Here is a 12,901-nt window from a genome sequence, read left to right as displayed (position 1 = left end):
TTTTTATTATGCAATTTGCAATTTATTTAAATTTTGCAATAGATTGTTTATTTTATTAGATATGTTTTATTTTGTGATAATGACAATTCATGTAATTTTAGTAAATTTTAATTGTTATTGCTATTTTCTGACTTTTTGTAAGCATTGACAGTGATATTGAAATTAATCCATGTTAGAAAATAAGCTTTCTTTTTGTTTTATAATGTAAATACCTAAATGTACAGGAAAAAAACTTTTTTTTTGCTTGGACAGTTGCCATTTAGCCAGTCTCAATCAAAAGAAAAAAAGTTATACTGAGAAATTTAAACACGAGCCGTAAAAATAAAGCATATTTCTATTCTATTCTATTCTAAGCTAAGCAACCATTCCGCAAAGTGTCAGTCAATTTAACTGAAACCACTTTTACCTAAGTAAAGTACCTGGGTTCATTATAAGGACTACATATCATGTATCATCTCATATTTTATACTATTTATGATCTGAACATCTGAAAACTGTTTTATTCTCCTTTTTATAAATACATTAAAATAAATGTAAGCAAAAGTATGAATACTTCGCTTTTTGCAAAAGATCTTTACTCTAAATGTTTGGGAAAGTATTTACTATTTATTTTCATATTTAAATTTTTTTATACTTTTATTACTGTACTAAAATATGATCTTAACTACTTATTTGCTTTAAAAGATATTATTTTCTGATATGCAGTAAAATCTCATTGTCAAACTGGCTAGCACATGTCTGTTTTTAAGTTCAAAGATATTGACTTCTCTTTGTTATTTTGGTCAGGTCCTTGCAAACCATGGAAAACGTTACAAAATATATTTCAGTGACCATTTAGTGAAAATTATTGCCATTCAAAATCCCAATACAATAAAGTTGATTTATTGGTATGCACTTACCCTACGGACAACCTAGAAATGTGGCCAGAGAGTTTCTGACTATTTTATACCAAGGAAACAACATTTTATGTCCAGACAGCGAACGAAACGCATCCAGTTTATTGGTAACGTCCCATTTTTCGACGGCCAGACACAACTCTACTATTATACTGCTTGCTACGATTAATACACCAATATTTCAAAGGTAAGTTCTTTTCTTTGTAAGGATAACAGCAATGAGTAATGCCAGCTAATTTTCGCTAATTTATTCAGATTATTTATCCGAATAATCTAAGCTAATTATCAGAATATTGCATTTTTTCTTCGATTTCTAATTTCATTTAACCAGCGGCCTCTAAGTTTTACACAAAACATACATGGGTTCATTATAAGGAGTACATATCATGTATATATATATATATATATATACAAAGTAGCAAGAAGTCCAGAGACCTCTCTCTGATAGTAAATTAGGTGAACCGCAAATTCAAAGCCTCTTACTAGAGACTTTTAACGACGCTAGAAGTATCCTTTTACTTCGACATGCATCTACGATTCACCTTTAAAAATTACTATCTTTTTCGCTCTTTACGTAGAGAAAGACGTTTAAATGAAAGTAAAAGATTGCATTTCATTTCAATCGGAACTCCACCATTGCTCTACACGTGTTTCGAGTTATTCAACTCATCATCAGGAACACTTGTGGAAGTTCAACTGAAATGAAATGCAGTCTAGTATTTGGTCATTATAACCAAAATAACAGCCAGGTACGCTAGCAGCGACATCTATACAAAGTAACAAGAAGTCCAGAGACCTCTCTCTGATAGTAAATTAGGTGAACCGCAAATTCAAAGCCTCTTACTAGAGACTTTTAACGACGCTAGAAGTATCCTTTTACTTCGACATGCATCTACGATTCACCTTTAAAAATTACTATCTTTTTCGCTCTTTACGTAGAGAAAGACGTTTAAATGAAAGTAAAAGATTGCATTTCATTTCAATCGCGTGTAGAGCAATGGTGGAGTTCCGATTGAAATGAAATGCAATCTTTTACTTTCATTTAAACGTCTTTCTCTACGTAAAGAGCGAAAAAGATAGTAATTTTTAAAGGTGAATCGTAGATGCATGTCGAAGTAAAAGGATACTTCTAGCGTCGTTAAAAGTCTCTAGTAAGAGGCTTTGAATTTGCGGTTCACCTAATTTACTATCAGAGAGAGGTCTCTGGACTTCTTGTTACTTTGTATAGATGTCGCTGCTAGCGTACCTGGCTGTTATTTTGGTTATAATGACCAAATACTAGACTGCATTTCATTTCAGTTGAACTTCCACAAGTGTTCCTGATGATGAGTTGAATAACTCGAAACACGTGTAGAGCAATGGTGGAGTTCCGATTGAAATGAAATGCAATCTTTTACTTTCATTTAAACGTCTTTCTCTACGTAAAGAGCGAAAAAGATAGTAATTTTTAAAGGTGAATCGTAGATGCATGTCGAAGTAAAAGGATACTTCTAGCGTCGTTAAAAGTCTCTAGTAAGAGGCTTTGAATTTGCGGTTCACCTAATTTACTATCAGAGAGAGGTCTCTGGACTTCTTGTTACTTTGTATAGATGTCGCTGCTAGCGTACCTGGCTGTTATTTTGGTTATAATGACCAAATACTAGACTGCATTTCATTTCAGTTGAACTTCCACAAGTGTTCCTGATGATGAGTTGAATAACTCGAAACACGTGTAGAGCAATGGTGGAGTTCCGATTGAAATGAAATGCAATCTTTTACTTTCATATATATATATATATATATATATATATATATATATATATATATATATATATATATATACATGATATGAACTCCTTATAATGAACCCATGTATGTTTTGTGTAAAACTTAGAGGCCGCTGGTTAAATGAAATTAGAATATTAAAATATATATATATATATATATATATATATATATATATATATATATATATATATATATAACGAGTTTATTACAGCTGCCGCCGTTTCTCGCAACCTAGCTTCCAACGCTTGCGATCGTTCCAGTCATCTACTTGTAGACCCCTATCTTCCATTGCACCTTTTACTTCTTGTCTCCACGATCTTCTTGGTCTTCCCTTTTTCCTGCGGTTGGTGGAGATCCACTGTAACATTCTCTTTGACCATCGTTGATCATTCATCCTTTCTACATGGCCATACCATTTCAGCCTTTTGCATTCTATAGTTTCCAGGACGTCAATGTCTATGCCCATACGCTCTCTGATTTCAGTATTCCTTACTCTATCTCTTCTAGTGAGTTGGCAACATCTTCTCCAATAATTCATTTCCATTGCTTTTATTTTGGATGCGTCATTTTTATTTATTACCCAGAGCTCTGAACCATATGTAGCAATGCTTTCTATGATACTTTTGTATATCCTAATTTTTGTGTTTCGGGTGATGTGGTTATTCCAAAGTATACTATTCAGTTGACGTATTGCTGAATTTTCTTGACCAATTCTAGTAGCTATTTCTTTTGTATTCCGACCATTGTTTGTAATGTTTACACCGAGATATTTATAGCTATCAGTATTTTGAATTTGTTTGCTTCCTAGTTCTAGGTGCTTTCCTTCACCTCCCACTATTACGTACTCTGTTTTTGATGGATTAATTGATAAGCCCCACTTAGTATATTCTTTATCTATTTTTCGTAACATGTAGTGGATATCATCTTGATCTTCTGCAAGTATTACTTGGTCATCAGCAAAATGCAAGCTGTACAGTGTATGGTCTCCAATTTTAACACCCATAGGTTCACATTTTCTTTTTCAAATATCCAAAACCCCCTCCAAATAAATCTTAAAGAGTGTAGGTGTAATGCAGTAGCCTTGGCGAAGTCCTTTGGTCACTTTTATCTTTTTTGTCACTTTTTGTCCAATCTTTATTACACTCGTCATATCATCGTACAACTCCCTTACAGCATTAATGTAAATCGGTGGAATATTCTTGTCTTCTAGCACCTGCCATAGCTTGGCTAATTAGACACTGTCATACGCTTTTTGAAGATCAATAAATACCATGTGTGTCTCCATATTATGTTCCAAACGCTTTTCTATTGTTTGTTTTAGGCAGAACACATTGTCTATACAAGAACGACCAGTACGAAAGCCACTCTGATCTTCAGCCTCTTCCCAGCAATCTTCAATTCGGCTTTTAATTATCTTCCCGTAGACTCTACAGATTGAGTTAGTTACACTAAGCCCTCGGTAGTTCTTACAATCTTTTCTGTCGCCTTTATTTTTGGTACATATCATGTACCATCTAATATTTTGTACTATTTACGATCTGAAAACTCTTTTATTCTCTTTTTTATAAATACATTAAAATACATGTAAGCAAAAGTATGAATACTTCGCTTTTTGCAAAACAACTTTATTCTAAATATGAATCTTTCAAATAAAATAAATATTTTATTTCGTGACACTCACTTCCACCCCATATTTTATTTGAACATATTCTTATGTAAATATAAAATACAAAGCAGAGAATATTCAATCATACCTCTTTTCGCCAAGTCCTTAACTAGATTTTGTTTTTGTTTCAGAGTTATTGGAGGAACAGGAAGAGGCAGAAGAGCAGAACCGCCACCTAAAATCAAATATGGAATTATTGAAGCGAATGAGATTTAAATCGAAACAGTATTTTTATTTTAGGAATCGTTCCATTTGGGTGTAAAAAGGGATCAAAAGCTTTTTCGCAGAATTCTGCCGTTTCGTTGATTACTATATAAAGTTAAAACGTTATATGGCAAAAAATGTATTTTTCAGTCAGTATTTAATAACTAATCTTTAAAACAAGCTCTGAATAGACTACATCGGACAGTTCTTCTGTCTATTGTTTAATTTTTAGCAAAGAGTAACATTTTTTTTATAATCTTTGTTAATAAGCAAACTAGATAGTTTTAGTTTACTAATCACGCAATAATTAAAGGGCTTAATGTGACAATGACAAGCCTCAAAAAGGTAAAAGTGAGATTTTTGACTTTGAATGTTAAAAATAATATTATAAAATCCAGTAAAAACTTTTGTTGTTTTAGTTTAGATATTTCGATGCCCTACCATGCCCTATGGAACTATAGTTACAACAATATTAATAAAATCACTTCAAACTTCAGAAAAAAAAGTGTTTATTAAAAAAATGCGGCTTGTTACATTATTACATTAATAATAAATACCCAAAATCTTATGACCTCATCACCAACATCAGGGCTGACATCCTCTCGTAAACTATTGTAGAAGGGATGATACACTGAAGATATGTAGGGTAAGAATAGTCTCACATTTTTGAGTTTTTTTTGCAATCCGAATGGGCTCAATATACTTCTGTTGTAAATCAGATACAGAAACCACATTTGGACGTCCCTTCTTGACAACAGTAACGGGGTTTTAGGTACCATTCACAGAATGCTTAACGTAAAATGCTTTTCTGTTATCGTTCTCGAATAAATAGGACAAAACATTGGAAAAATTCAAAGATTGCTGGTCATCAGTGTGAGTACTCTTTTTAATGTTCTCTAAGAGTGGTTGTACATTGAGGAAATCTTCCTGCTTCATAACAGTTAAGTTGAAGGGCCTCTTTTTATTAGATTCTTTTATGAAATATCTCAGGAGAGTACAAGCGGAGCATACTTTCTGTCGTTTGTCTATAAGAGCAAAATCTCTATCAGAGTTAAGGTGAAAGTGTCCGCTGACTAAAAAATGGTGTGTAATAGACTTAATTTTTTGTTCCTTCACTAGCCGGAACCATAAAGACATTAAAAGCCAGTTTTTATTTTGCCCGGGATAATTATCCATGAAGAAATCGAGATGTTCTACTTCACCTATCTTTGAGCTCAGAAATTTTATGAGGACTGATGCAATATCATCACTTCCTCTTTTTGCAACGATTTCTGTCCAGACACACGTATGGCTAGCGTCTTCCGTACAATCATGGATTCCTAGATTATGCATTCATATTTTCCTGCAATAAAATGCAGGACCAGTGGTTAATTTGGGAATCGGTAACGCTTGCTGCAAGTCAAACAATATAACACATGTCTTCTCATCAATTTTGGACCGGGCTGTTTCGCTTTTCAGTAATTGTTGCATTGCCTGAGCCTTACACTTGTGCAAGTTAAGTATTGTTGTTAATTCGCTATAATCTTTTTTTTTCTGATTTAGCTGACTCTATTTGGATATTAATTTCGTCACATGTCTTGCAAGTGTCTGATTTTGGCAACTTGAATTGAATATTCTACTCGGTACAGAATATCTTACGGAAAGTATGCTCCTTATACCAAGGGACATATCAATTCTAATAGAGACTGGTTATACCCATGTTATGGTCTTGGTAAACTTTATTCATGTTCTCTTGTTGACTGTAGCGACTTTGAAATCGAATGTACGTGGTTTTTAACACTTCGTATTTCTGTATTTCTGTAAGTGCCACCGAATTCAATCACCTTTTGCTTTGTTATGCAGCAAGTGCAGCCCCTTCCATGAAAACCAATAATGCTTTTTATGCTCAACAATTGAGTCTTTACGTTTTATGTAAATAACTAATAATAACACTAATAATTTCAATTATGTTACTCCAGAAAAACAATTTGTTCATTGTGAATGATTGTAAAAGTGATACAAACTCGAAATTTAATGGAAAAAGTGAAAAATGATTTATTGAAAGGATTTTTTCAGGATGGAATCAATTGTTAAACTACCAAACTATTTCAGATAAACAGTACAAAAAAATATTACAAAAAATGCAACTCACCAGATGCATTACTACTTATAAAATAACTTCAGTTACGGATTGTGAGCCTTAGCAGATTTTCCATAACGTCTAACAAGAGCCGTGTCGCCTGCATTATCAAATCGTTCCTCCTATATAAATACTTAAGGTGAAAATGAAAAATGATTGAAATCTAAATACGATTTTAATAAAGCCAATAAATCATGTTGCTAACTCCGTAAACTAGGTCGAATCGTCATAATTCCACGTCTGCCAACTCACCTGATATGAGTACAATCAATAAATCATCTTCGTTCAACTTCTCGGCCAATTCCTTAATCATCTCGGCGCCCTTTAAGGCCATTTCGTCAGGTAGATTATCCTTGGCACCCTCAACATACTCAATCTTCGACTCTCTTGCTCTGAAATGAATATATTTTAATGAGGCTCCAGTCGAATTGTTTGTAAAGATTTTGCTTTCTACATTTTGTTGTACGTTATCATACGTTATTTATGAATAATTTTTAAGGAAAAATCTATAGTAGTGGTATTTCACAATTTCAGTAGTAGTTAGAAGTATTTCATTATACTGTATATTTTCATTATACAGTGTGTTTGGGAGATAAGGGAGGAACAGTAAAGGAAGGACACAACAAATATTAATCATAAATTATTATTAAGTCTAATTTCGTTTTGAAAAATTGACAAATAGACTTCGGAAGTGTATCCATGGTACTCAAAGTTTAGAATTACTGAACCATAAAGCAAAGACAACAATTACGTAGACTCTTTTTTCTCCATATGTCTATTGGCTCATGGTAAACAAAGAAGTGTTCATTACACATGCGGTAAAAAGTAAAAAAGTGAAGAAACATAAATGCTCATGACTATTTTTCCCATACCAAAAATTTCTCGAACCAGTTGCTATGCCTTATCTTCCAAGTTCCAATAGGATATTGCTAAATCAATTGTACTAAAAAAAATTGCATGTGTGATGAATTGTCTTGTTTTGACCACTGACATCCTCTTCTTCTTAACCTTCAACCTTCTCTTAAGTACTTCCATCGGTCCCTATCCTGAGCAACATACTTCCAATTTCTTTCGGCTATTCTTTTTATGTCATCTATTCATCTTATTTGTGGTATTTTTCTTGATTGTCTACCTTTGTCAGGTCTCCAATGTTGTATTATGGCGTTCCAACGTTGGTCTTTTTGTCTAGTAGTGTGACTTTGTCAATTTTCTACTCTTCGTCAATTTTCTTATTCCTATGTTTTTAAAAATTCTCCCATCATTGTATAGGCTATTATTATTATCAGTGCTACAAAGGCAATAAAGTCTACAATGATGACATACTTTAAAAACTTCAAATTTATTACTATTTATAGGGACACAAAGTTCTAAGTAAAGCGGTTACAGAGCCATAAGGTTCCAAGTACTAGTGTAACATTTTAAAAAAACCATGAAATTTGCATTTTATACCACGACGACAGCATTGTTTTATGAATTACTGTATTACTAAATCAATCAAGCAATAATATATAACATATCTGGCAAAGTATAATTTTATCAGACTCGTTTTATTTGACAGCAAACTTTAAAATTCGTTTCCTGGACATTTTTGTAAATGTCGCTGGAACCCTATGGTTCTTAGCCCTCGATTTGTAACTCCAACACATAAGAAAAATAAACCAACAGTAGTCACAAATAGATTTATCATTTGACTGAAAAACTCAAATTAAAATTTAAAACATCCAAAATAAATACTAGGCTGAGCGTTCACGTGAATTCGACGAAAAAACTGTTAAATATCGGCGACCACAGTGACAAAAAAATACCTAAGTCGATAATCAGCTGTTTTAACAAATATCATTGCACTTTTTATCTAGCGGAATGGGTTTAATGCCACTTCCACAACAAATCATTTTTGTTTTAAAACTGTACTACTTACCAATAACTTTTTTGATTTTGTTAAATTTAATGTAAAATTTCCTACCTTTCAAATTTTTCAAATATTCCTACTGGCACATTCACGATCCCCCTCTGTAGATTACTTCCCAAAATGAGCTCTAATTCAGAAGCCATTCCATACACAGCTTTACCGAATCCTACCACATAGCAATGTTTCTTTAAGTTGTAACTTTCACCTCTCACCGTTAGAGTGCGCTGATGCACATTCACCTCATTTTGTATCAAATATTGCGGTTGTACCGACTGCACGGATTTAATAAAAATATCACGAAGAACTGTATCGTTGGACATAACTCTTTTGAACACTTTCACTGTGTTTGAAAATAGTGTGTTAGAACTCGAGCACGTGCTAGATAAAGTTCGGCGTAGCATCACTTATTAATTTTGTTACTGATAAAATTATGATAACCACCGTGACATTGAGAATTCACGGTTCACAGTGTGATGTTTTGGATTAAGGCATTGCCGTAGGTCGGCAGCTAAAGGGGTCAACGGGGAAGGAAATTATATTACCATATAGGCTTCCAAATCTCTTTAATTATTGATCAATAAAATATTAAGACTCAAAATTTGTATAATTGGGTATTTAAAATAATCTTTCTTTAATAAGCATTATAGATAGTTTTAAACAGAGACTCATTATCATATTTCTTAATTGATCTGTAAATACTGACGCGTCTGTCCAAAATAGGGTGGAGGCACCACTTATGGTCACTTTAAAAACTGTTTTATTATTTTTCCATCGAGAAACTTGCAAAATTCCAATAAAATATTTTGGCTTGATGCTATTTTTACTGTCGAATCAATCAGTTCTACTAGGAGATTAACTCATTATAAAGATTCAATCCATAATAAAAAATTTTATATCGCTTTATGTTTTGTACCACAAAACTCGCTGCTTATGGCCATCTGTTACTAGATTTTCCATGTTTTGGCCATACAATTTCCCCACTTTTGGCTACCTAAAAAGTATTTAAAAATAAAGATACAAGTTGACATGTATATAAAACAAAAAATAGAAATCTGAAGATTTCTAGGTATTCGACACCAAAATTCAGATTTTTGCCCAAATCTGTGCCTTGTAAAATTTACAATTTCTAAATCAAGCAGACGATGAATGAAACGACTATCTAAATTACTAGGAACATAAAATTGCATTGCACGACCTATAGGTTCATCTATGCAAGAACCTTTCCTGAACTGTTTTCTTATACTCAAAATACAAGTAAATAAAGATATAGAAAATACAGTTAAGATTTTATTTGACATATAGTGCCTCTACAATTCTCTTATACGTATTTCATCTTTAAAAGAGTTAAACACTTATAATTTACCATTTGTATCCCCCATTGATTCTAAGGTTACTTGCTATTTTTGGCACGAGAAATTATACAAGACAGATAGACAAGAACAGTGGCGTAACAAACTCCGTCAGGACCTCCCCGCAAAATTATAAATGGGGCCCCCTTTAAAAAATTCCTAAATGCGACTTGTGTAACAAAAACTTATAATTATGTGTTAGTGTATTGACACACTGTTTATAACAACTAATATTTTTCATCTTTATTAGTATAGAATAAAATAGAACAAAAATTAATAAATGATTACATTATTACATAATATTATTCTATGAGATGAACAACTTTCTTCGTGCACTACTATCAGCGAACATATCTACAATTTTATTAATATCTATCTGATGGGCAACCTTATTTTCGATACTTATAAGCGCTAGAGAAGATAACCGTGCTTCTGACATTGTACTACGAAGATATGATTTTATTAATTTAAGTTTAGAAAAAGATCTCTCTGAACTAGCGGTCGTGACGGGTAAAGTTAAAAATAAGATGTTCGCATGACACACTTCTGGTATGCAAGCACTAGTGCAATGAAAATCTATGAGAATAATTTTGGCTGCATCATAAATAGAGTTTGCCGATTTCAACTGTGTCCTTATTGATTTTCTAACAAATTGCAGTGGCTCCAAAAACTCATTACTTAAATCTGACGGGTACGCAGTAACTAATTTACTGGTTTCGGCAAAAAATTCTAAGATATCTACTTCTAGGATCTAAGACTTTAAAGTCGTCGTTTACTTTGTACATACTTAAAAACCTAGCTTCCTAATGACTACATCCAGATTTCCGAAAAACACGCCTATTCTATATCTTCAGGGTTTGAGATGCATTAATCTGGTAATAATTCATCGAAATGCTTCTTAACTCTATCAAACCTTTTGATTTTAAAAGTACAGGGCAAGCCACAATTAGTAGCGAGTAAGCGATTTTGGTTGGAAATTTTTCTGCATTGTTAGCAAATGATCCCATCTTTTAATACTTTTGCGAATAAATTATAAGTACTTTGTATGGTATCGTAATAATCGCGGACTTCTAATATATTGGTACTTGCGTCCTGCAACACCAAATTTAAATTATGAGATGCACAATGGATGTATGCAGCTTGCGGTTAGACGGCTTTAATTTTCTTTTGTACTCCGGAGTAATGACCACTCATATTTGCTGCACCGTCATAACCCTGTCCGCGACACTTTGCAACTGATATACTACGTTCTTTTAAGAAAGATAAAATTAAATTTGAAATATCTTCTCCAGTTTGGCTATGTATATCACAGAAACCTAAGAATGATTAATTAATTTTTATATTACTAGGAACATCAGTAATTGGATCTCTTTCAATAGAAAAGTACCTAATTATGATAATTGGTCTGTTTTAGAAATGTCCTGTGGTGTATCTAATAATATAGAAAAAAATAAGCTTTTTTGAATATTAATTATAAGATAATAATTCATAAAAATAAAGTTAACAATTCATTTTGAATTTTTTGACTTAAATATCTTGTTTGATATTTTGGTTTTTATTCCTAGAAAATTGGCACTATTTGCATCACTAACTAGTTCCCTATGTCCTCTGAATGGTATATTCATGAGCACTAAATTTAAAATTATATCTATTATCCTAATTAAAACGTTTCTCCAAAAAGATTTTTTTCTTCTAAATTCACTCTCCGTACAATACTCTAAAGATTTGTTATTTTTGTTCATGTCATAAAAAACCGAGGCGTGGAGGTGAATTAAAGATTTTTCATAAACTTTATTTTTTTTAAAGACCTTGCCAATCCTTCACTCCATGCGGAATTATATGACTGTGCTGTTCTATCGGCAAAAAGCCAGCAAGGCTCGCAATATGCAACATTGGTTTTTTGCGAGTAGCACAACCAGTAATGCGGTAATTCAGTTCCAGCAGGAGATTTAAAGCAATAAAAGTTTTCCGAAAAAGAACGGTTATTGGCGTCTTTTGGTTTAGATGGCCCCTGCTTTAGTATTTGTTTTTTTTTATAGCAAAATCTTCAATATTGTCATTATACAACCCCTTCTCGGAACAGTAATAAACTTCATGGGAACTAAAAGCATTTTTTTAATTATTAGTTTATCTACCCAAATAAAAATGAAACGTTACTTGGAACTACAATAAGCGTAATTAATCTGCTCGACGTCCAATTCTACTTCTGGGTTGTCATTTTCATTTTAAGTAGGATTAGTAATTATTGTTTCCTGACTAAGACCAACTGAATACATTGATGCTTCACCAGCTTCAATAGGCTGCTGTTTTAATTCACCAGTTGTCACAAAAAATGAAGAAATTTTTGGTAATTTTTGTTTTTGTTCGGATTTTTGAGCACGTAGCTTTCGCTTTTCTGAACCACTTTTATATTCCCTCTTAGAACTCATTCTGTCTCATTTAAAATAAGAACGTTATTACATGTGTAAGTGTTATAATTTCCTTATCTTACCGCTTATCTGTTGAGAGATTATCGTTTATCTGTTGAGAGAACACAAGTCATCAATAATTGATAAATAAGTGAGTACCAAATTGATGCAACTAAACCGTAAAAAAAACACAAATAACACAAAATTCAAACAACCAAACAATGTAAGGATATAATACTACTGCCGAATATCGTATCGAAATACTAAACGTAAACAGAAAACGCATTTCTAGATCTAGAAAATTATTGTTCTAAAATTCGCAAAATTGCAATTCTCAAACCTTTCAAATATTTCAATAGTCACGTACAAAGCATTATAGTTTATAGTCGTCATCATAAAAGGTCAGAACACCGGAAAGGATAAGTTTATGTTTATGGGAGTAGCAGATATGAGATAGTTGCCGAAATGCCGAATATTTCTATTTAAAAATTTGCATTCTTAAATTTAAATTTACAGGTTTTATGTTAGTTAATGTTTTTATGTTTATGTTTTTAAGATTTCCAGGCACTGCTTAAAAAACGTT

The 12,901-nt window shown here is 32.5% G+C and overlaps 1 protein-coding gene across 1 annotated transcript in view; it reads right to left on the bottom strand.

Moving 5' to 3' along the window:
* LOC140434288 (glycerate kinase) overlaps nucleotides 1-9,013 on the bottom strand; it is a 61,091-nt gene extending 52,078 nt beyond the window's left edge. The window contains exons 1-3 of the mRNA XM_072522439.1: nucleotides 8,616-9,013; nucleotides 6,905-7,044; nucleotides 4,418-4,504 (exon numbers count right to left, since the gene is read on the bottom strand). Coding sequence (XP_072378540.1) covers nucleotides 4,418-4,504; nucleotides 6,905-7,044; nucleotides 8,616-8,962 — 574 coding nt within the window. The 5' untranslated portion in view covers nucleotides 8,963-9,013. The remainder of the gene's footprint in view (nucleotides 1-4,417; nucleotides 4,505-6,904; nucleotides 7,045-8,615) is intronic.
* Between the last annotated feature and the right edge of the window lie 3,888 nt (nucleotides 9,014-12,901).

The sequence above is a fragment of the Diabrotica undecimpunctata genome, chromosome 2, assembly GCF_040954645.1.
Source record: "Diabrotica undecimpunctata isolate CICGRU chromosome 2, icDiaUnde3, whole genome shotgun sequence".
Lineage (NCBI taxonomy): Eukaryota > Metazoa > Arthropoda > Insecta > Coleoptera > Chrysomelidae > Diabrotica > Diabrotica undecimpunctata.
The sequence above is the reverse complement of the archived record's forward strand: the minus strand, read 5'-3'. Positions and strand labels throughout refer to the sequence as shown.